Genomic DNA, 25,231 nt, shown 5'->3' with positions numbered 1-25,231 from the left:
GAGGCTTTTAAACAGCTTGGACTGAATTTGTCTGAAATGATACAGGGTTTCCTGCCTGAGGTGTTAGACCAGAAGACCTCCAATGTTCTTTCCAACTCTATTATTCTGTTATCCTAAAAGTTGCCAAAGTTGACTTGAGAAACACTAATTTGGATATTTAATTTTTGCATGCCACAGTGGTCCTAGAAGTACAATAAGAAGAGCCAGTTAAAGGGGATACGTGAGTTCCATGCAGAGGTGGGTTCCTACCAGTTCGCACCAGTTCAGTAGAACCGGTTGGTCAAATCTACCGAACTGGTTAGAAGAGGTTCCACCAGTGGACCCGGAAAGCAGGCCACACCTACAGAAGAGGTTCCAACATTTTTTTGAAACCCACCACTGACACACACACACACACACACAGACTCACACAGAGAGAGAAAGAGAGGAAGAAATAAATAAAGAAAAAAAGAAAGAAAGAAAGAAAGAAAGAAAAAGAGAGGGAGACGAAAGAAAAAAAGGAAAAAGGGACAGAGAGACAAAAGGAAGGAAAGAGAGGGAGAGAGAGAAAGAAAACACATGGCCGGCAAGCCACTCCCACCAGGTCACATGGCCAGCAAGCCACTCCCACAAAGGAGGCCACACCTACCGAGTAGGTTCGAAAAAAATTTGAAACCCACCACTGGTTCCATGTATTGTAGAGGACAATTCTGTGGAAGTTCCTTTCCAGAGACAGTTGCCAAAGTTAGGGATTATCTGTTTGTACTTTGACTTCAGCTTCAGTTATCAGATGCTGAGCCAACAGACCAGCTCCGTTGAGAGGTTTTTTAATAAGGAATTCCAATCAACTTCCATGGGATTTAATACCCGGTAAACAAGTATTAGAGTCTGAACAGAAGAAGCTACTTTGAATTAACTTGAGAGGCTTTAGCTGCAGTGCTATAAAAATTTTACACAATAAATTGGCCTATTGTGGTTTTTTTTTTAACTATAGTTTGTAGAGTATTAATTTAAAAAATATCAAGCCACAAAATACACTAATGATTATACAATATAAAAAGTCTACATACCTATAGTAATTAATATAAAATAACAAAACAATAACAAAAAGTTATAAGATCCACATAGTGCTAGTATATATATATATATATGTGTGTTGTATTTGTGCTGATAAATATATATATAGTCTTTATTATAAAATATTTCTAGCATTTAAATTTTAATATATGTATTTTTAATTGTAAGCTTCCCAGAGTCATTGACGGAGATGGGTGGCTATAGAAACTGAAAAATAAATAAATGTTCATATAAGTGAATGTAATACTTAATCTTACTGTTAAATCTATCACATATAAAAACATACCATTTCATCTTTTCATTTTTAGAATATAAGGACATTTCAAAAATCAGTAACAAACGGATCTTGAATCCATTCCTGACTTTCTTTCCATCTTTGTAAGTTTATTTTCTTTGCAAGCCCCAGGACTCTTCATAAAATGACGCCCCATAATTTAGTAATATAATTTAACATCAATTAACATATTTTGCTGTTATATTCCTTTTCAAAGTTGTAAGGATAGTTAAAGAGAGGCGTTACAGGGTACCCTCTGATGTTTGACCTTGTTTGTACAATAAAACGTGCAAAATTCAGCTGGATTTCAGCCCCCCTCCCCCCCTCCCCGGAAATGTGCTAGGATTGCCAATTTATCTGGGTGTCTTTGAAACCTGCACTGATCTGCAACCAGTTTCCAATAATTGCTTCTTGACAGGAGTGTTGCAAAGTTCTTTTGTCCCTTTAGGTAGCTAATAGAACTTTAAATCTTTTTATGCCCACAAAGGAACTTTGTCAACTGAGCTGCCGGACGCTGGGTTTCCAGCTGCTGTGGGAGAGATTTGTTTAGATTACAACAGCCAAGGTCCAAAGTGCCAAAAAGAATAATCAGGGTTCTAATCCCACCCCTCACCGCGGAGCCTCCCACCTCCCAGGAATTCCAAAAATTTACTTCCTACGACCAGTTAGACAAGAGAAAAGGCTACAGAGCAGACGGCATTAGGAAGGCCAGACCAAACCTTCAGGTGAGCAGCTGGGGCCCCCCTTCTTTTAATTTGCCACGAGTGGGATCTGAAGAGAAATAAAGATCAGGCTTGATCAATGTATAATGAAAATCAAGAAGTAGCAAAAAGACCATACCACTGCTTTACTTGATCTCCTTTTTCCTGGCAATGAACTGGAAATACAATAGTTTTCCTGAGATTTTGTTTGTTTATTTGCTTGGGGGAGGTTTCATGCATTTAGTGGGTTCCCTTGGGTTGTTTTAAGATTTGATTGTGGCCATTGAGGAGTGGCTCCAAATTGGCAGAGGTTGCAAATCTTCTCAGAGGTAGCTTATCTTTTAAGGAGGGGGGAGGGTTGGATAGTAGAATTAAGTGCCCATTTCTTTAGGAGGTAAAATTGTTACATGTCTTTGTTGCCCTTTTTTGAGGAAGAAACTTCCAAAAGGTACAACACGGTTAACTTTTTAAAATTCATTGAATGGGTGAATTACAGAACAAGCTTCCTAATGGTTAATCTGTGTATTTTTAACTTTTACTGGCATTATGATTACAGTATTGATTCGGGGTTTCTGTGCAATGGGAATTACTGGGACTAATGCATCTGAGCTTTAATACATTTTGGATGAAAAAGAACTGGAAACTTAGAATATTTATGTAAAATCGATTTGAATCAGAAATGTTTATGAGGGATTCTGGAGTGGGATTCCCAGAGTAAGAAGGACAGTGTCACTGTATAGCTGGTCCTCAAGTTATGACCGCAATTTTGACTAGAACATCTGTCACTACATGATGTGATTATTAAGCGAGCCGTGCCTGATTTTACGACCTTTTTTTGACATGGTTGTTAAGTGAATCACCCTGGTCATTAAGTGACTTATATTATGCATGCTGTTTCCCAACACCCCAATTCTGATGACATCACCATGGCAGTGGTTCTAAATCCAAAGACCGGTTGTAACTTTTCAGCGTCCTTGCAACTTTGAACATTCATTCGCTAAATGAATGGTCATAAGTCAAGGACTACTTGCATATGATAAGAATACACAATTGCCTTTTGAGCCACACTTTTAAAAGGCCTAATGAGAACCCTTGGATTTTTGTGCCTTCTGGAGTTCTGAAGCAACCCGGCCCATCCCTGTGGCTGTGCAGTGTCGGGCAATTTCCCAGTCATTTTCTGACCCCGAAGTGCCCTTCAACTGCCCCACTTAATTTCAAAGTTACTTTTCACCATTTTTGGATGGGGAACAGTTAAGAACAGAAGTAACATATACACACACCTTATCCTTATCCTCGGGCTTAACCAACAATATTTGCTTAATAACAATCATGGCAAAATATGGTTGTGAAATCAGGCCCAACTCACTTAGCAAATTGCCTTGCTTAACAGTGGGAATTCTGATCCTAACTGCAGTCATGCGTCAAGGACCACCTGCACAGTTTGTCCTCGCTTTGACCACAGTTGAGCCCAACATTTCCGTTGCCAAGTGAGCTATTTGTTAAGTGAGTTTTGCCCCATTTTACAACTTTTCTTGATGCAGTTATTAAACAAATCGCAGCAGTTGTTAAAATTAGCAACATGGTTGTTAAGTGAATCTGGCTTCTGCATTGTTAGGAAGTCACAAAAGGGGACTCCCAGGACATTGCAAGCATCTTAAATATGAGTCAGTTGCCAAGCGTCCGAATTTTGACCACCTGACCATGGGGATGCTGCACTGGTTCTAAGTGTGGAAAATGGTCATAAGTCATTTTATTCAGTGCATTGTAACTTTGAACAGTCACTAAATGAACTGTTGTAAGTCCAGGACTACTTATATTGTCTGGTACAACTTGGCCAACATCCTTTTGGTTTCCTTTTAGTCATCATGGCTTCCTACCCAAACCTCTCACAGCTTCTCCCTGCTGCCCGATTGCGTCAACTCGCCCGAGATTGGTTGCAAGAAGATGCTCCCAGCTTTGACTATGGTGGCTATGCTGTGGGAAACCATCAGGTATCTGCTGTGCTCTTCTGCAAATCCCCTGGAGTCTTAGCTGGTTTTCCATTCTTCAAAGCTATCTTTGCTGAAGTTGGCTGCTCAGTGGAGTGGCTCCAAACCGAAGGAACCTGGGTTGAACCCGTCACCCGAGTGGCTGAAGTCCATGGTCGTGCCAATGACCTCTTGCTGGGCGAGCGAGTAGCTTTGAACTGTATTGGGCGCTGTAGTGGTGTTGCCACATCAGCAGCAAAAGCTTGTCGGGCAGCACAGGAAGCCGGATGGCATGGAGAGGTCGCTGGGACAAGGAAGACCACACCGGGGTTCCGTCTCCCAGAAAAATATGCACTTCTAGTTGGGGGAGCCTCCTGTCACCGCTATGATCTGGGAAGCCTCATCATGTTGAAGGACAACCATGTCTGGGCTTCTGGCAGTATTACACAAGTGAGTACACAAAAACAAAGGTGTTCATATTATACAATGGTTGTGATCTAGCCTGCAACCATCTAAATGATTGCTAGAGGGCAGCAGAGAAGAAAAGTTTTCCCATAGCTCTCTGTTGCCACTTAGGGATAGAACTGAGTGTGGCAGTCCAGCTTTGGTAGCTATACAAATCAGCCTTTAAAAGAAATACTTAAATCCAATATAGAATCAGATGTACAAAAAAAAAAAGAGTGAAGTAAATTTAAATGCTCTATATATTATTCATTAAATTAGTATTAGTCTTAAAATCAATATTGGTTGCAATCTTCGTTCAGTTTTGCACTATTATATGTGCTACGTGATAAAGTAGTGATAGGTGGCATACATCTCAGTTTTGTTAACCATCACTTGTTATCTAGATTAAAAATTACATTCAGCTATAAACTATAGTTTACAAACAACAATGGACAGATTCAAAATCATTTTGGCTTTTATGACCTGGTAGGACTCTTTTGCTGTTATATTGTAATTGTTTTTATATTTTATTAATAATTCAATTTAAATAGTTGCACCTTTGGAAATAAAGGAGAGAATTATTTTAAAATGTGTTTGTTTTTTAAAATAATCTTCTTTTGTTGGCTGGGACTGTTTGCAGCAGGGTTTCCCAACCTTGGTGACTTTAATGCATGGATTTCAACTCCTAGAATTTGAAGCTGGCTGGGGAATTCTGAGAGTTAAAGTCACCAAGGTTGGGAAATCCTGGTTTGCAGAATTAGAACCTGCATCCAGGTTTAAGCAGGCCTGATAGAGGCCCTCAAAGGACCCAATATAAGAGGCAAGCTGTCCTAAGGCGTGTCTTCCATAGAAGATCTTTTCATGGAGAATCCAGCCAAATGGCTGGCATGAGTATCCCTAAGATTAGCTCAAGCTTCTGCAGGCATCAACATATAACCTCGACCGCTGCTGATCTCACAATGTTTGCAACCCCACAGGCAGTTCTCAATGCCCGGCAGGTCGGTGGCTTTGCCCTGAAAATAGAAGTGGAGTGTGGCTCCTTGGAAGAAGCTCTTGAAGCATCAGGATGTGGCGCTGATATTGTCATGCTGGACAACTTTGCTCCAGAGGTATTTGGCTGAGAGAAGATGGGGTAGATCTAGAAACTAAAATTTATGACTGATTTTAAAAAAAATACAAAACAATGGTTTGTTTCTTTCGGATTGATTTCGGTTGAAATATTGACATTTGGAAGCTAAAATAGAGTTTCAAGGTTGTTAAGAGGGCTTCTCTAAAAGCCTTCAGGCTCAAAAATCTTTGTTTTCCCCAAATTATAACCAGCTGCTGTTTCCTGGAGACAGGAATTAGGTTGCTGCAGGGTTTGGTTTAATTGTATTATTTATTTAGATTATGTATGTGTCACTACACATGACAGAAGTTCTTTGAAGGGGTTTACATAGTGAAACATGGCATACAAACATGTTTACAGTAAAGCTGGTCACACTTCCAATGTGGACAAAGCTTTGACGTGGGTATCTTCCACCCTTGAACAAAACATGATTTGTGAAGGTTCTGCTTCTGGAGAGACCTTCAGGACCCCATATTACATACTGTGAGCATTAACAAAAAAATGTCTCATGTGGGACCATTCCCTCACTTGGCTTGCTCCCAATTTGGACCTCATATTCCATATATATTCATAACTCTGACAGGTATCATCATCATAAGACTGCAAAAGTTTGGTTTCCCTCATCCTTCTGCTTATCTCTCTTATCATCTTCTGCAGGACTTGCATCCTACAGCTAGTACTGTAAAGGCCTCCTTCCCCCGTGTCACGATCGAAGCTAGTGGCGGAATCACTGAGGAGAATGTGGCACGCTTTGTGGGTCCCAATATTGATGTGATCTCCCTGGGTTGCCTCACCCAGTCATCCAAAGTGGTAGATTTCTCCCTCAAAATCAGCCGGGATCAGACTCCCAAGCCGTCACTACGCAATTTCGTTTTCTGAGCTGAGATGGGACAGCCAACCAGTCCCATTAGAATATTTGGGAGTTTGGGTAATTGAAGAGGTAACAGAGGCTGAGTTGTATCTGCTGCTTATTAACTGTGCTGATCTAAGATGATGGAAGTTATACTCTAAAACTTCTGGAAGACAGGAAATTTCTTGTACAGGGTTTGCCTGGTAAAACCTCCCTAGGCATTTTTTAAAAGATTATTTTCTTTCACAGGATGATTGGAACAGAAACAGCATCAGGGCTGAAAGGGGGGCAGCTGGGTTTTGTAACTTCTTCAACATATGTGATTTTTAACAGCAATAAAATGTATGTAATTTCCTTCCTACTTTCTCTAATCTGTGCCTTGCATGTCTGCTGTAATCAATTTCACTAAGCTGGCCAAATAAATCTTAAAAAAAAAAAGAATTAGTTGTTCCATTGTCATTTGTCAAAGTTATTGTGGCCAGCAACGTCAGCATTGGTCTCGTCTTCCACTCCATTATTTTCCCAGAGTTGTTATGCATCTGTACTATGTCCAATCTCTGAGTTGGCCAACCTCGCACTTACTCACCCAAATTTCTATTTCTATTGGTACTTTCTATCTTCATCACATCTCACCTCCTAGTCTATTGCATTCCTCAGCAGTATTACACACTTTCCGGGGCAAATCACAACCAGGCGTAGCTGAAGGCTTCCTGGAATTTTCTTCCAGACACAATGAATGAGCCCGAAATTTTAGAAAGACTCGAATCTAATTCTCTGAAGAATCCCCGCAGTGGCTTTCTCTTCCTTAAAATTGTGGCAACCTTTGCGAAGCCAAGATCCATCAATCTTTTTGCTTTGGTACTTATATTCAAAATCCTCATTTTGTCACTTTATGAGCATTATAAGCATGGAGGGAAAACTTATCACTTGCCTTTTCTAATTTAATTCCTCTTGATAAGAATAATACATAATGTTTCAGCAGAGCTGCCAAAAATCCAGGTGCCACTTCTGATCATCCTAATTTTTTTCTGCCATGTTTGGCTGATTTTTGCAGCACAGATCCAGCCACCCTAGCTAGAGTTATCCTGTATCGGACCCCTTATAAAATATGATCCTCAGTTAATTCAAATGCCCTGTATTGTATAAAATGACTGTGTTTTCTCTCTTTGCCCATCCCACTCCACTCCACCTGCCACTAATGGCTGATTGAAAGGGAAGAACGAGAATGGAGAGGCAATCACACAATTTTCCATATATGGGATAGATATAAGATAAATGTGTAAGTGAAGCAATATTAGGCCTGCTATCAGAGTTTAAAAATTTTACATGATTAATTAGCCTATTTTAATCAAATAATTCTTTAAATTGAATTATAGATTAAAAACAACTTATTCTGAACCCAGAAGCAGACATTCTTTCCTTTTAGATGAGTCTCTAATACTAGCAACGTAAGAGGTGATCTTGTCTCATTTTCTTTTATAGAAGAAGGAATGATCTTTTAAAATTGTACTAAGGATGTCTCAAAACTATTTTCTAGCAATTGTATTGGCCACACTAAAAAAAACAACCCCTGAGTTAATTAATGATCGCAGTGCTAAAAGGAAGAAAAACAATCACATTCAGAACCTGAAGCTAAATTAGTTTTAAAAATAGGAATAGGGGCACCATTCAAATCTGTGCTAACTTTTTGTGGCCTGAGCAGACAAGCAGACTGTGAAAACAAGGGCATTAGAAACAGAGCTGTCCTCATTTTTATTAAGACATTTGATGGTGTGAAGTCCCAGTTAGGTTAAATCTAGTTGTAATGAATAGGGTTGGCTTTGGGGGGCATAATTTTTCTCCCCATAAGATAATAAATAACAGATTGAGATGTTTGTTGTTTGGTTACAAAAGTGTGGATCATCAGGGACCAGCATAAATTAAATTCCCCAGCCTGGGAGTGTCTAGGTGGATTTCCCCACAAAGCAAGGGTGAAAAAAAAATCAGGTTTTATTCCCCTTCCTTGTCCTCTCCGTGTGTGATGACATAGCAGATGTTCTTGTAGTCAACATTGCCAGCTACATCTGGAGGGAAAGCGTGCCACATGTTCTTGATCTGCCAGAAAGAGAGAAGTTGAGAAGTGATAGGATTGCAGCTGATGACTTTCAATGTTTTCAATTGTCACTCTAAACCAGGGGTCTCCAAACTTTGCAACTTTAAACTGATGGATTTCAACTCCCAGAATTCCTTGGCCATGAAAGAGGATGGTTGTGCTTGTTGACACTGCTCAAGAAGAGTTGTGGGTGGCTAACAAAAGAAGGATGCCTCATAAGTGCTTTCTTTAATGTGCTATTCAGGATTTGGATTTGTGCTAAAAAAGAACAATATAGACTATTATAGATTTCTTTCCTGGCCTGATCCCCTCAGTCTTTGATTTTCACATATGGTTTTGCTCGCTGTGGTTAAACTGACTATGTGCAAAGTGAATGTGAGGTGTTAATATCTGTTTTTGTTCTGTGGTAACAGAATAAAGTGGTATGCAATCCTTGGAATAATCTTATTAAGTTGAAAAAAAAGTTCAATATTGACTCTGGCTTCAGATTGACCTCATATACATTTAACATTAATGTAATGATTCAATGAAATCAATACAGTATATCCAGATTATCTTTTCTCCTTTTTTCCTAGTTCTACAGATTTTAGATTGAATTGTTGACAACATGGAAAGGTAACACTGAAGTAAAAGATCTGGACAAGGGGACTTTTAATCTAATAAAGAAAAGAATGGGGCATCAACAGGATACATTTTCTTACCTCTTCTGGAGTGAACCGGTCACACTGGGTAGTCAAGAGTTCTTCCAAGCTGTAGCAAGACAAGGAGAGACATGGTATGTGACAAAGGCCCTAAATATATGTGACTTCTGATCCAACTATCATAGAATATAATTTAATGGGAACATATGGGTTGCTTAAGTAATTAATCAGGAGGAATCCTTCGAAGTGCCCGCAACATGGAGGAGGAGATCATGGGACCTAGGAAAAGCCATTTTAGATTTAGGTCTGGAGGAATTCAGTGTCCCAAAGGTGCTTTTTCAGGAGGCAACTGGACTTCCTTGTTTTTTCCTTTGAAGATGTTTCGCTTGTCATCCAAGAAGCTTATTAAGCTCTGACAGGATTCCTCACTAACCAAGAAAGTCCAGTTGCCTCCTGAAAAAGCACCTTTGGGACAACCATGACCTGGATGACTGAGAATCTCTACAGACTTTTAACAGATCCAGTGCTTCTGCTGGAAGTGAAATGGGAGGTAAACACTCACAATTTCTTCTTGACACTCCCCTTGCCCTCGGGGTCCAAAACTTTGAAGGCACCAATGATGACGTCCTCGGGATCAGCACCTGATGAGATAAGACAGGAAGAGTAGTGAGATGCTGGAACAGATCATCTGTCATATAGAAGAAGACTGAGAAGAACAAGAGACTCTCTCACCCTTCAGCTTCTCCCCAAACATTTGAAGAAAGACAGTGAAATTGATGGGGCCACTGGCTTCCTTGATCATGGCATCTAACTCCTCATTCTTCACATTCAGGCGACCTACGCAGAAAGGAAGAAAGTTTAACTGATTAGGATTTGATTTAAGGGCCTTATTATCCATCCAGCTTTACTTTATCTGTTTAAGCCCACTCTCTTTTTTCTTACCCATAGCAGCAAATGTATCTCGCAGGTCCTCCTTGTCAATGATACCATCTCTGTTCTGGTCAATAACAGTGAAGGCCTAAGAAGCAGGACAGAAAGAAATACATTAACCAAGTCCATGCATTACATTAAACGGGCTTCTTGAGCTATTCACAATGGCTTGGTTCAACTGCTACACCAAGCAAAAACTAAGGAAACCACATTATAGCATGACATAATCTATGAGAGCAACGTGTTTGGGCTCTAGAAAATTCATTTTCTTCTCCCTGTCCTACCAAAATGAACAGTTGCCAGGATATCAAAATGGCAAACTAACTACTTTATAATAGCTTTTGGACTTAAACCTATCCTCTCTCAACGTGTATCTGACTATAAATGCTAATAAAGGAGAACATTTGAAGCTCAGGGTTGAGCTAGAGGTCTTTGGTGCTCTCTGGGCTTCCTTTTTTTCTTGCAGACGTTTCATTATCCAAACTAAGTAACATCATCAGTGCTAGTAAGGAGTGCTGTTTTAAAACGGCACTCCTTATTAGCACTGACGATATTACCTAGTTGGGTAATGAAACATCTGTTTCATTAGCTAACTAGATAACATCATGTTATCTAGTTGGGTAATGAAAGTCTGCAAGAAAACAAGGAAGCCCAGAGAGCACCAAGGACCACTCATGACTATATGTGTGTTATGTTGTCACAACTTTTGCAAATCACAATGTAGTAAAGTAGAGGCCTGCATTTCTGAAGAGAAAACTTTTTCTGTTTTTCTGAAAACTGGTTCATCTCTTGCCATCACTGCCATATCAAGTAGCATGTAATTAACCCACAGCAGGGGAAACCCGTGATGAAATTGTTTTGATCATTGTTTTGGATAGCAGCCAATGGACAAAACCAGCAACATGGGGTAGGTGGAAAGACAGGCAGTTGTGATGTCATGACTGAAGCCCTGCCTCTTTGTAGAATGAAAGGGACTTCGATCTCAATGATCAGGTCGCCTGCTTTGACTTTGTCCCTTGTGGATACTATTAGCTGCAGTGCTTTTTCTAGATGCAATTCATGCCTTTAATTCATTTAAATTCAAATTTATTCATCAAGTTTTAATTAATTATACCAGGGATTGGGAATTAGTGATATTCTAGATATCTGAGAGTTTCTGTTTTTATTGCTGTTAATTAACGTGATCAGTTAGATGGAAACCTGCCGGAACTGTAGCCCAACTCTAAATTGAGAACCCAATATTATCTGTTCCTAAACTGGGTTAACGAAAGAATGTCTATAAATGGACAACTTGTACAATCTACAACATATATGGTTGTTGAATGTATATATCTACCTACATTTATTACTTAATAATTATACAGGTGATATATAAGTGGAAAACTGCATAAAATCCTACACTTGAACTACCGTATCAGTATGTAATTTTTTTCCCTTTCACCGCGCAACCATCCTTATGGCTGAGCCATATGGAATGCCATCTTTAGTCTTGCGCAAACATCCTATTAGAAAGGATTTTTCAACTTGCAGGAGAAAAAATTCTGGCTGTGAAAACTAGTGTATACCAGGCAGGATAAATAATTATAGGATTTTGAACGAGGAATAACTTCTGTATCCCTCTCTCTTCCCATGATTTTGTGCAAAGCCCTTCTGGCCATCAGTGATGCAAACTGGATACAGCTTTGATTCCAAACACCACATCATAACAGCAAAAGCTCAAGAAACAAATCAGTGAAAAATACAGTAATTCAGTATTGTTGACAAAGCTGGTTATCATGCTAAGACAGCCTTTAAAGAATCATCTTCGGCTAGATGCATGCAACATCAAGGCACAAATTGTGTTTACTCAATTTCAAGAGCTAGATTCATACAATACAATACACAATTTTAGCTTATTGTGATACACAAATCCAGCTGGATTTGCCTAATAAGCTATACTTTTATTTATTTTGGATTAATGTATTGTATAACAACCATGTAGAATGAAAGAAAGAAGATCTGTTAGTGATTTTGGTAATCATCTTCATCATGAACAGTTAAACTTATATGCCACCTGGTACTCAACAACTCTGGAAGGCCCCTAAAAACAAATTATAATAAAATCAATAAAACTTAAAAGACGGGAAGCATGATAAAGTGAGGGATCTCCTTTCCTTTGGTCAAGGCCTGGGTGAAGAATCAGATCTTCATGGCTTTTCTAAATAACAGAGAAGTGGGCCCCATCTGGATCTCAGGAAGAACCTCATTCCAGAGAGCAGGTCAGATGGGAATGAAAAATTAAGTAGCTGTTGCTGAACCCTGGACACAAAATAGTAGCTCACTTTTGTCTGTATATTTTAAGATACTTACAGTAGTTCTTTAGCCCTCAGTATGTTTACTGGACAATTTAAATTAAAGTATAAATAAAGATTCTGGACTGGATATAAAAAAAGACTTCAGTGGCTTGTCTAGTTGTCTGCTTATCTAGCAATTCATTTTAGGATTGGAGACAAGAGTTAACTCCAGCTACTACAATCCTCCTCTCCCTCCTCCCTTTTCTGCAGCTGTGCCCTGGAAACACCTGTCATTTGATATCCTTCTTCGCTTCTGCCAGGAATGTGAATAACCTTAAACTGTCCCATATTAAACCCCAAGCCCTCCCTAAGGGGACAGGTGGTACATTCTGAAGGGGCTGTTGATGAGGTCTCCAAAGGCTGGCAGGCACTGATGGAATTCACTCCTCCCCTCCTGTCCCCCCCTTTTTTTCTTTCTTGCAAAATGCTATGTGTCTAGCTCTTTCTAAATAAAAATGTGAAAGAAGGAGGAAACTATAAACTTCTAGAGAATAAATAACAGGCGGAGTGGAAATTGTACCATCTCAACTATCTAATCTTGTAATTTGGATGTTGGCTGGAGAAGTACCTTTAGCAAGATTTTCCAACTTATGTTAACAACCCCCCCCCCCAATGCATGCACACTCACACAAAGGAAAGGGCCTGACTACTTTGGGTGGAAGCCGAGAGAGCTAATGTAACATCAGCATTCCGGTGTCAGCAATGTGCTCAGCATTTTTCTTTAGAGATTCTCAGTCATCCGGGTCTTAGTTATCGCAAGGGTGCTTTTTCAAAAGGCAACTGGGCTGTTTCTTCCTTGAGGAAAAATAAGAAAACGTTTCATTTCTCATCACTTGTGACGGCGGATGATGTGATTCCCCCCACATCACAACCGATGTAGTTCTTGAATGAGAAGAGGAACATTTTCTTCCTCCTCCTCAAGGAAAAAGCGGACCAGTTGCCTTTTACTCAGCACTTGCTAAATAAGGGCGAGAAAGATCCTCTACTCTGAGAAAATTACATTCTAAGTACAAAAGCATAAAAGGATATTCTGAAGCAAAGCGAAGAAACCAAGGCTGTCCAGAAATATTGATGGCAAACCTATCCTGTTTCCCACAAAAGTCTAAAAAAATATCTAGCTAGAAAAATACCATGTATGACACACAACTTCATCAAATCATGAGTTCATCCTCTTCATTGTTCAGGATGGCAGGATCTCTCCAAAGAGATTCAATCCAGGATGGAATTCAACAAAGGCAGACCTCAAAAAGCAGCTGATTGATTCCCCAAAGAGGCAAACTGGGCAAGGAGAAATGAGTAGCCGAGCCCAGGATTATCCTGGACTGCAAAAATCCTGATGCCTGCTAAATAATAGTCAATGATTAGTGGGTTTTTTTTAAAAAAAAAAAACCCTTCCTGCCATACAGTGAATGTCCATCCAGATCTGGTATCCCTAGATCTAAATATCAAGATTGTTACTTCTGCTAAACTGTATTCAAGCAACCTTCCCAAACTACATTCGCTCTCATAATGTACTTAAATTCTCACCATTCTTATAATGGGAGTTGCAGTTTTGGATTAGATACTCATCTATCGTATGGGCCAATTTTATTTCATTAAAAAATGCCAACAAATACCTATGTTTCCACCACAGATTTACCCCAGTAGAAATGTAATCTTTTCACCCTTAGCAAATTATGGTAAATGTAAAAATGGCAGAAGGAATAGTAGGAAGGGCAAAATCACCTAGTCCTCCTGAAATTCCATGATTACATCAGGATTATTGCACAGTGCAGGAGCCCACCTAAAGCACCTGAAAACTAAGGGGAGATGGGTTCCATCCTGCCACAAAGCTCTATAGTTGATCTTTGGTGTTACCAGTCTAACAGCATGCTTGTGGAAGAAGAACAGGAGAAAGAAGGCAAGTCTCATGCTTTGCGTTTTCTGAAGGAAGGGCAGGTGACACATACAATTAAATAAATATGCACATTGCAAGAACTGATCTGTCCTCTCATATTTTTAAAAGGAGGCCTTCAAAAAAAAAGAAGAAGCACAAACATAGATTGCAGGAAAAAGAAGAAAATCCAAAGGACCAATGCTACTTCTAATGTAGCTTTGGTCTCCTTTATAGTTGATTGATATTTTAAGACTGAAAGACCTTCAGTCTTCATTTTTGATAGAAATCAGAAATCTTCTCATCTTTTCCTCCTCCCCCCCAAACTAGCCAGCCAGAATGGGTTTCCAAAGATCTCCTTGTAAGGCTCTGCCATTTGCTTCATCCAAGCACAGATGTCACCTCTTTGCTCAGTCCTCCTTCACCCAAAATAGACCCTGCTGCATTGCAAGGGTCCTAGAAAGGAAACACCATCAACTTTGGGGGTGGGGTGTGTGTGGAGGTCTACTGCCTGCCAAAGGGCAAAAAATGCTCCTCTGAAATGAAGATTAAGAATTTAAGTAGTAAGGAGAAGATAATATCTTCATATGGAAATCTGGCCCTCACTCTCACTTTTATAGGTGAAAATTTCTATTCAAAGTCCAAATTAATTTTAAAAACAAGTGTCCTAAGGAGAAGAATCTGGAATTACCCTTGGGAAAGGAAAAGCAACTTTAATAGCAGGTAAAAAGCTAATCTTCCATGTACAGTTAATAAGTTCTAAGCTCCAGGATATTGTGGAGACATACACTCATAGTTGTTCATTATTTGGCTTTTCCAAAATATGGCCATGTTCACACATCATAATAAGTCATTACCTATGGTCTACAAACCCAATTTTTATTCTGCTTTACACATCACATTGCTTAATCTTGACTTGCTGAAGAAAACAAAAATCAGCTAGCACTCAGCCTACATATCAGGGGCAGAAGAACATTTTTTAAAAGGGTTGGTCCACCATGTGATATCTATGGATTTCCACTTTCTCTCTCCAGAACGTTCTTCACAATAGCCTTCCTCAAGGTGGCACCTCAGATGTTGCAAAAATAAAACACATTATTCCCAATCAACAACCATTCTACCTGTGAATAATGGAAGCTGTAATTCAACACATATTGGAATGGGCAATGGAAAATGTCTTTAAAACCTAGAAGCATTCAACATGTTCAACAACTAATAGAACTATATAAAAGGCAAAGAAAAGGAAAATTAATGAATGGTGAGCCTCTATTTGATGGGCATAATTTCAGGAACAAAGAATCCCTATTTTTGTAAAGGTTCAGACTCAAATGAAACCACTACCCAAACCTTACATGAACAGATATCCATGTGTGGATTTTTGAGGTAAATTATGTTTTAAAAACTCTTTAACTTATCTAGATCTTTTATATATAGTCACTTCTGCTAAAGTTGAGAAAATGTAGCTGGGATTCCTACAATACATTGGTGTACACTAAACTGGATCTACCTGCATATGTAAAACAGGCTCACCTGAAACATTAGATTCTATTATAACAGCTAAAATGTATGTGATTAGTCAGCAATGTTTTTCAAAGATAGAATCTGAATTTACTAGTACAAGCGCTTTGTTTTTAAAATTCATTCCTATATATTCAGTGATGTAGTTAAAACTAGAATGTCAATTTTGGGTGGTGCTCCTGGAAAATGCTCATAGGGAGGCAGTAATTTACCCCAAAGTCCTCCTTTAATGGCATCACTATATTTGTGATATTTCCCAATGGATGACACCCTTTTTCATGTCATCTCTGTTCTTTTTCTTACCTCTTTAAATTCCTGGATTTGGGTTTGGTCAAACATGGAGAAGACATTGGAGCTTCCTTCTGCTGCCCTTCTCTTTGCCTTCTTGGGTGCCTAGAAGAGAAAGATGGATATTCAAGATAAGCTCACTGAATCCTTAACCAGGGCAACCAAGCCTCCCACTTTTATAGGGTGAGAGTCTCTATTCAAAGTTGAAACTAGATGAATGTGGGGGGAAAAGGAGTGAACCAGTAGTACTGGATCCATCAGGTCCTAGCATAGACATCATTGATTAAGGAAATACATAGGTCACCAAGTCACAGCTTCCCCTTTATGAACTATCTTTCATCTTAAATTGTAGAACTGATTTATAGTTTAGTACAGTTCTCACTGCAAATGTGACACAAACCAGCACCTTTGGTCCTGCTTTATCCTGATGCATTTCCTCTTTTTTGACAATGTGTAAGTAGTCAATTCATCAGTGACATGAGAACATCTTATTAAGAAAGGATTCCCACCATGCAAAGTTTCTAGAGTTACTTATTGGTTTTGCAAACATATAAACGGCTTCAGTTATAGTCAACTCTAAGCAGTATAACCAAGAAGGTTCCTGAATTTGATTATGTAAGCCATACTTGATCGTTTTCTACATTTTTGCCTCCAGGGGCAGGGAACCTTACTAAATATCAGAAAATATCATTTAGTTTAACTTAATAATTAAAACTTCCTTTAAATGTCCTTTGATGTTAGGTGTATATTTTCAAAATATTGTTAGAATGTGTTGTTTTCTGTAACACAAGGGAAGGGATAGGTTAATCCATTAAGGAGAACCCAACAAACAATTTTATTGCTATAGCAAAAGTCTGAAAACTTGGATCATTGGGGAAAAGAGTTAATATTCATGATTTTAAAGAAAGTGTATACTTTGGTTTGAGAAACAGAAGAAGCATCTACTCTTAATTTCAATACAAATATGGAGTTGATAAAAGTTTAATGCAACTTTTCAAAGTTTTCATTTCAGATTGTAACAACTAATTTCCACCAGGGTGATCTTTTCTTTAAGGCAACTATGTTGTATGTGGGTATTACCGTGTTTCCCCGAAAATAAGACAGGGTCTTATTTTCTTTTGACCTCCGAAATAAGCACTTGGCCTTATTTTCGGGGAGGCCTTATTATTTTTGAGGTGCAGGAGGCGACGAGTGTGGTCTCCTCATGGCTGCTGCTGTGTTGCAATATTTTTGAGGAGGGCTTACTTTGGGGGGAATGGCTTATTTTAGTGCATGTACTCAAAAGCCCGATGAGATTATTATCCAGAGAGGTCTTATTTTCAGGAAAACAGGGTATAGTTTTCATCTTCCCCAAAATCACTTTGCAAGTTTTAAATTAATAAGTAATATATAAGTAATTAATTGATACAATAAGCAAGGGTGCTTTAACTTTTAAAATGATAGCCTGGGCAAATAAAACACATATGAACAAGCCCAATTTGATGATAAATGACAACTGTTTCAGAAAATAGCACTAATCCACAATTGGTATACCTAATTGAAAAGAGGGGAAGGAATGGACTATAAATAACTCCAGCTAGTTTTGCAAATTTAACCCAAAAGAAAACCATAAAATGAAAATTTTCTCTTTTTCTCTCTCATACTTGTCAACTATGCTTCCTTCTGAACAAAGTTATTTTATATATAGAATATAGGATATATAGGATTATGATCTACATCACAGGAAGTTATTTAGAATGACTGTAATTATCTGGAGATAATTTCAAGAATCTCCTTTCTATCTTCAGAATGGCTCTTACTTGATCCTCAATTCCTGAAAACTGATATATGTGTTACTTCTAGGAAGAGCCAAAGATGGGACAGGAGTGGCAAGGCAAAAATGGAATGAAGATTCAGGCTTTCATTCCATTTTTGCCTTGCCACCCAATCTAAGTGGGTCTCTCTCATGAATTGAACTAGAGCAAAAGTATGAACTTTGGGGTATTGGCTAGAAATAATAAATGCATCTCAATCCTCTAATCACACTCAGTTGGCCAGATATAAAAACCCAATTTTATTTTTGAAAACCTTTATAACAAGGCACATGGCTACAGATGATGGGTTTTTAAGGCTGGAGGCCTTAGGTAGAGAAAGTTAATATATGCTGACAAACTAATCTTTTAGCATCAGGAAATGAAATCCTGAGAGATTCAACAGTCTAAACTATTGCAGGTTGTCTTCCCGCCATGGCCAGACTTATAGGAATGTTCTGGAAGGATTGCTCTAAACTCTTACAGAGTTTACTAACTACTACATTTTGTCTGATGTGGCTTTTCAGAGGAGGAGGTACACCAGGCATACAAGAAAACTTCAAGGGTGAAGGAAATGTTTTTAAAAAGTTTTTTCTTTGTTTCTCATTTGGAAAAAAAAAAAACCAAACGCAGACAGCTTCCTTTGTCTGGATCTTATGGTGCCTTGAGGAGTCTGACTCAGAGGCTCCTGTCTGCTCAGCAGCTGTCCAGCCACCCTTTGAAAGATTCCATGTGTAATAAAACATCCTGCTGTATTATTCAAGAAGAGCATTGTGCAGTTACTCAGGGATTTGAAGGGATTCACCTGTAAGATTGAATGCCCAAAGCCAAGTAACACAAAGTATTAAGCAGGAAGATGGCTTGCGATGGGATACATGTGCAAGATCCGAACTTTTTCAGAAAGTGAAGAAAATGAAACAGAATGATAGATGTCGAATCATCACCCGTAGACAGTAATCTGATAGTCTGCAGCTTTTCTAAGTTTCCCTCCCCATCTCAAAGCAGCACAGATGCCTTTGGGTTCTCATTGCCCTCCCTGTCTCTCCAACAGTGCCAAAGCTTCCTCAATACACATATTCCTCTTTTCCAGATATTTTAAAAAGCCCTAACTGAAAATACTCAAAATTCACTTACATATGTGGAAGAAAAGGCTGAACTGGACCCCTTTCTACACCTTGTTTTTTCTGATTTTATCCTTCATCAAGAGCATTAGAAAAGCTTCCCTATTCCAATGCTTGACTTAAAAAAGCAGATCAATACACGATTCAACTTTAAAAAAAAATTCCTTGGTGTTATACATTTTTCCACTAGTTTGGGCTTAGATAGCTCCTGATTTCCTTATGTCTATTATGCTCTTGCCTGTCTACCCCAATTTTTCCTCACTTACCATGTTGTCTCAGTGGGCAGGTAAATGGATGAACAGCAACTGTGGATGCGATGGGGATGTCCCAGGGGCCAGAAGGGCAAACAGCCTAGACACTTGGCTGTGAATTCCCCTGGGGTTATATAGGCTCCCTCAGAGGGAGGCGGGACAGCTAACTATAGTCACATCTTCAAGTTTGGGTGGGTGGAGGATGGATGGGGGTAACTAGAAATAGACTCCAGAGGAACGCAAGAGGGCCAAGTCCTTTCTTGGAGACAGGGGGTAAGTCCATTAGGTTTGATGGTCCATAATTCAACAGCTTTCATTATTCTGGGGATCCGTGGTAACCCAGCTCCAAATCCAAAGAAGATGAGCTCACAACCCACACAAACCCCTTATTATGGCTTGCTTGATTATGGCTTGCCAATCTACCAATTAACCATGGTTCTGCAAATATGTTTTTGGTCGATATATGAAACCAGTCAGGGGATAATTCCTTGCTCAAAAATTGACCCATAGAAGAAGAAACCAAAAGGAAAACAATCACACAAATACAACATCTCTTTTCAAGAGTACACAGCAAAATTCTGGGTATAAAATTGCATTGTTGTTGTTTTAAAAAAAAAACATGTCAAAGAATGTCAGAGATCCCGAATTTGTCAGATTTGATAGACCAGGATTTGCAAAGTTTAAAAGAACGTTTTTAGTCTGAAATTTAAGCCATTCCATGGATTTTAAGACTTTACTGGCTAATCCTTAACCAATTCACTAGGATGATTGGATAGCTCATCCCTAGTATGTCGGCCTGAACATTTGTACTGGTCTGGGCATCAGTCTTCATCCTGCTTAGGACACCTGGATGGCAGATTCCATTGATCCCCTCTATTGAGATACAGGAAAGCTTCAAACATGAGCATGGAAGATCCAGCATGCCGAGAGAACTTCTGTGTTCCATCTTCTCCCTTCTTTCCTCCCTCCTTCCCTCCGAGCTCAAGGTATCCAATGTCCCTGAGAAAATTTCCTTTTTGGGATCGCTAGTTCAGCTGTCACTTGGGAGACACACAGACAAGAGCAGACGCTCCTAAAGATAGCTATGAGAATTTCTTTCCTTGCTCCATTACAGACTGACTGTCCATTTACATGGATCCTCCATTTCTTGTCTAAAAGAACTCATATTATCTACACTCCAATGAGTCTTTCATCCATAGTTTGTTTTAATCACAGGTTTTTGAATTGACTATAGAGTGGTTGGATATTATCAGTTAGACCTCGGCTTATGTCCACAACTGAAAATTTCTGTTGCTAAGTGAGACATTTGTTAAGTGAGTTTTGCCCCATTTTGCAACTATTCTTGCCACAGTGTGAATGACTACAGTTGTTAAGTCAGTAAAGCGAATCTGGCTTCCTTCCCCACTGACTCTGCTTGTCAAAAGATTGCAAAAGGTGATCACATGACCCCAGGATACTGCAACTGTCATAAACAAGTCAGTTGCCAAGCACTTTCATCACATGAACATGGGAATGCTGCAACAGTCATAACCGTGAAAAATGGTCATAAGCCACTTTTTTCAGTGCTCTTATAACTTTGAACGGTCACTAAATGAATTTTTATAAGTCAGGGTCCACCTGTACATTATGCTAAGAGATCAATCAAAGTTTACGCCCCACGATGGCTACGTTCATATATTGTGTTAGGCAGAAACCAACCAACCATCCTGTCTCAGTGAGATATGTAAAGTCAATAGTAATGTATTTCTATATGTGAAGTACTTCTAGCAGGACTACCAGATTCTGTAACAGCTTTGTTACTTATGCCATCTGCCTGGTAAACTCACAAGATTTGTTTCTCTCGCCATGTACATGTATACATCTGAACTAGACTGTGTTGTTTCTCTAGGTCATATAATATGTGGCTATATGCATAATTTGGTATTTATTGATTTTGTCATGCTTATGTGGTGTATATTGGGTGTGATGACCCTTTGAGAGCTGTATGCAATGAAATTTCATTATAATGTATGCTGATCAGTGTGCATTCAGTGACAATAAAGTTATTCTATATTGTTAAATGAATCACTGCAGTCGTTAAGTCTGTCACATAGTTAAGTGAATCTGGCTTCCCTATTGACTTTGCTAGTCAGGTCTCAAAAGGGAATCGCATGGGGGAGGAGCCTATGTCGCTACAAAATGGTCGCCCGATCTCGATGCTCCGAGATCGCCGCCAATACTTTTCTTGCTGGGTGGTCCAATTGGACCTAAACCGTCCTGGAGAGATGGTGAACAGGAAGACTACATTCTGTTGATCACAGGAACATCGCAAAGTCCCTGATTGATGCAGGAGAAGGTCTCTCAGCTGGCGTTAAAAGCTCAGCCCCTAGGCTGATGAAGTAGGGACGGCTCCAAAATGGAAGGAAACGGAAGAGGAAGTGTTTACAGCTGGTGAGGATTTTAAAAGAGCCTGCCTATAAAAAAACTTAAAGCTAATTTAAATCTAAGAATGAAAGAAATAAATGGCGGAATTAAGCTTTGGATGGTTTTGGTCAGTGTGTTATCTTAATTTTTAAACGTTATTTTCATGGATTGAATTTATGCAAACCGTTTGAAATGAATGGATCAAGTTTTCTTCTTCTAAAATTTTTACTATTACTTTCACAACCTACGGACTAAACTTCTCCTTATTCATCACTACATGTGTCTCTTACTCTTTCTTCTCTATTTCATGTAAGAATTTGACTTTTTTTAAAACTTGGAATATTAAAAGATACAAAAAGAACAAAGAATTGCAACAATTGCAACAACAAAGGGAGAGATAACTGCTACTGGAAGACTGGAGACTTGAGTATTGAAAACAAAATGCGTTTACTTTCACTACTGATTATTCTGGTCTGGAACTTTAAAGTCTCACAGTTTGTTTATAGAAAGTGATAAGAAGTAAAGCACCATTTTTTTATACAAATGTTCCTTTGAAGTATATCCTTAACCAGAGATCTCATGGTGAACCTAGGTGTAACCTTGTAAAAATCTTCCAAGTCAGAGCAGCAGGGTTTTAACAGCAGGAAACAATGGCTTATTTCCAACAACAGAGAGAAACTGTCAGCTTGCAAGAGATAATATTTGCAATACAGAAATTATCAAATACACTTGAGAAAATGTTTGAAAAATTAGAGCACCTAACAGAAAAATATGATGAAAAGGATGGAGATGTTTATCAAATGGGAAAGATAGAGGGTAGAGTCCCAAGCAATAAAGAGAAAAATGACTACAAAGAAATCAAATTTGCTGACATCTATGGTGAATGTTTTCTGTCTGGAAATGGAAAAAGTGGAATATGGAAAGGGGAATCAGATGGATGGGAACCCTACCCTAGATGGCAAGACACAGAAGAAGAAGAAGAAATAAAAGAACATGGATTTAAAGGGAGACATTTTATTAGTAACACCATCGATAACAACACTGACAATTAAAGACAAGCTGATTAAGGAAAAAGAAGAAGGGCATCGAAATTACATGAGAGAATCAATAAACAAGGAGTTGCAAAGAAGAGTCCATACAAACTTGATTAAGGAGACGATTAGAGGACTGATGCCACAAATGGCAGAAGACATGAGATTGTTTTGCTACTGGAAAGATACAGGCTGATAGATGAAAGTGTTTAATCTAAAACTAGTTAGACAGTGAAATTTAGTGACAATAAATGTGGTTAAATAAACAATTGAAAATGATAATAATGTATACATATGTATTGGCATAACAAGTAGTAATTGGATATGAATATTGAATGGTACCTATGAAAGGAAGGTGAGAAATGGTTTGGTTACATATAAAGATTAATAAAAAAGAACTAAATTATGATAATGGATATAGTCAAATAAAGGAGAGATAATGATAACAATGTATGTATAGGTATGGGTACAACATGGGGAAATTGGATGTAAATTGTAAACAGTGATTTGGAAAGGAAGATTAGAAACCTTTGTTACTAAATGTTATTGATGTTTAGCTAGAATAGGCCATAAGGAATAGTGTTATTGGGTTACTAGAAATAGCAAATGAGATGCCAGTATGTGGTTATGCCTTGAGTTTTGGTATGTTTTATGATGAAGGACGTTTAAACAATTATAGTCAAACGAGAATGGGGGTTGGATGATGGTAATATGTACAAATATATTTGATTTAATATGAATCATGGGTGACTGTGAAAGAAATGCACGAATTTTTTTTATAACCAACTGCTACACTTTCTACAGTATGTAAAGAAAGGGGATTTTTTGTGTTGTGTCTGTTTTGAAAACTAAAAATTAAAAAAAAACTTTTAATTTTAAAAAAAGGGAATTGCATTATCCTGGGACACTGCAACCTTCATAAGTATGAACCAGTAGCCAAGCAGCTGAATTTTGATCACATGATCACGGGGATGCTACAAAGGCGGTAACTGTGAAAAATGGTCATGTCACTTTTTTCTGTGCCGTTACCATTAAATGAACTGTTGTTAAGTCGAGGACTACCTGTATCATTTATATTCAGTTGACTGGATTCATGGGTCATCTCAAGGCTAGGGGGGAACAAAGCTAGGTTTACACTTCACCCTAATATAAAACAAGAAATTGCATACTGTAATTACATATAGTAACATACTGTAAGCAGAGGCCCCAGCCACAAGAGCAGCCAAAGCATTGAGATTTTTTTTTTTAAAAAATCCAGGATACGGAAAATTTGAATGAGATGTGTTCATGGGGTTGCGGACCTAAATGTTTTGGCTAAAGGGGAATGACAGAGCCCATCAATTCAGCTCAGGCTAACTTGACCCTTCAGGCCTCAACATGAATAACTCATGTCAAATTGACACATCCTTGTCCTGGATAAATTCCCAAAATGGAAAGTGATATTCATGGACTACCTAGAAAAAGTATCTTCTGTACTCTTGACTTGAAAATAAAACTCTGCAGACCATAAGACTTGTGCCATAGTAAGCAAGGACTTCAGACCTTCTTATTTATTATTGTCCACAAGGGTTAATTTGATATGTTTTACAATAGTGGCAAATATCTGTAGTCTGGGTGTAGGATGAGGATGAAGGTTCGTTCTCCAAGCTTGTGGGTTGGTTTCCGAACGTTTCGTTACCAGGCTAGGTAACATCTTCAGCGGAGTTTAGGGGATATCAGTGTCCATATTCTTCTGTTTATGAGGGCTTTCCCTAAACTCCGCTGAAGATAGCCTTTATTGTCATTGTACAAAATAAATACAACAAAATTGGTTAGATGTTACCTAGCCTGGTAATGAAACGCTCAGAACCCAACTCATAAGCTCGGAGAATGAACCTTTGCCCCCATAATTTGATATGTATCTAGTCCTTTTGAGTCTTCCTGCATCTGTGTTATAAGTTCTCCAGACATTCTTGGAGTGGAAGAAGACCCCAATGTGGCTAAGAAAGACTCCTGCTGGACATCTCAGAAAGCTGCAATCAGTTCACATATGGCAGACATTTCTGAGCTAATATGCTACACGCAACATCCCATGCTTTGGATATTTTTTTTTCAGGTCAGGAGGGGTGATAAATGATTAAGAGGGAAAACTGAATTCTTTCCAGTCTAAGTTGCTAAAGCAAATGAGATTTTGAAAAACAAAAGGGAGAAAAATATGGACTTTATATTTTGAATTAGATTGTCACTTTATACAGATCTAAAATTAATATTATATAGTAGAAAAATGGGGAGGAAGGTACCACTACAGGTAGTCTTCGACCCACAATAGTTCATTGAGTGACCGTTCAAAGTTAAAATGTCACTTAAAGTGACTTACGTCTGTTTTTCACACTTACAATCATTGCAACATCCCAATGGTCACAAGATCAAAATTCAGATGCTTGGCAACTAACTCATATTTATTACAGTTGCAGTGTTCTGGGGTCATGTGATCGACCTTTGCAATCTTCTGACAATTTAACTCAATGGAAAGTCAAATTCACCTAACCCTGTTATTGAATAACTGTTATTTAGCAACTGC

General features: G+C 38.6%; 2 protein-coding genes across 2 annotated transcripts; one reads left to right on the top strand and one right to left on the bottom strand.

The window, feature by feature from the left end:
• The first annotated feature begins 1,750 nt into the window (after positions 1–1,750).
• On the top strand, positions 1,751–6,807 carry QPRT (quinolinate phosphoribosyltransferase). The gene is made up of 4 exons (XM_032237542.1): positions 1,751–2,055; positions 3,892–4,448; positions 5,420–5,551; positions 6,208–6,807. Exons 2-4 carry the CDS (start codon positions 3,897–3,899, stop codon positions 6,427–6,429), a joined length of 906 nt encoding a protein of 301 aa, XP_032093433.1. The 5' UTR covers positions 1,751–2,055; positions 3,892–3,896; the 3' UTR covers positions 6,430–6,807.
• Positions 6,591–16,508, bottom strand: MYLPF (myosin light chain, phosphorylatable, fast skeletal muscle). Its single transcript, XM_032236272.1, has 7 exons — positions 16,458–16,508; positions 16,091–16,180; positions 10,076–10,151; positions 9,866–9,970; positions 9,696–9,774; positions 9,194–9,242; positions 6,591–8,494 (listed from the first exon to the last, which is right to left on the bottom strand). Exons 1-7 carry the CDS (start codon positions 16,506–16,508, stop codon positions 8,390–8,392), a joined length of 555 nt encoding a protein of 184 aa, XP_032092163.1. The 3' UTR covers positions 6,591–8,389.
• Positions 16,509–25,231: the final 8,723 nt, after the last annotated feature.

Source organism: Thamnophis elegans, chromosome Z (assembly GCF_009769535.1).
Source record: "Thamnophis elegans isolate rThaEle1 chromosome Z, rThaEle1.pri, whole genome shotgun sequence".
NCBI lineage: Eukaryota > Metazoa > Chordata > Lepidosauria > Squamata > Colubridae > Thamnophis > Thamnophis elegans.
The sequence above is the reverse complement of the archived record's forward strand: the minus strand, read 5'-3'. Positions and strand labels throughout refer to the sequence as shown.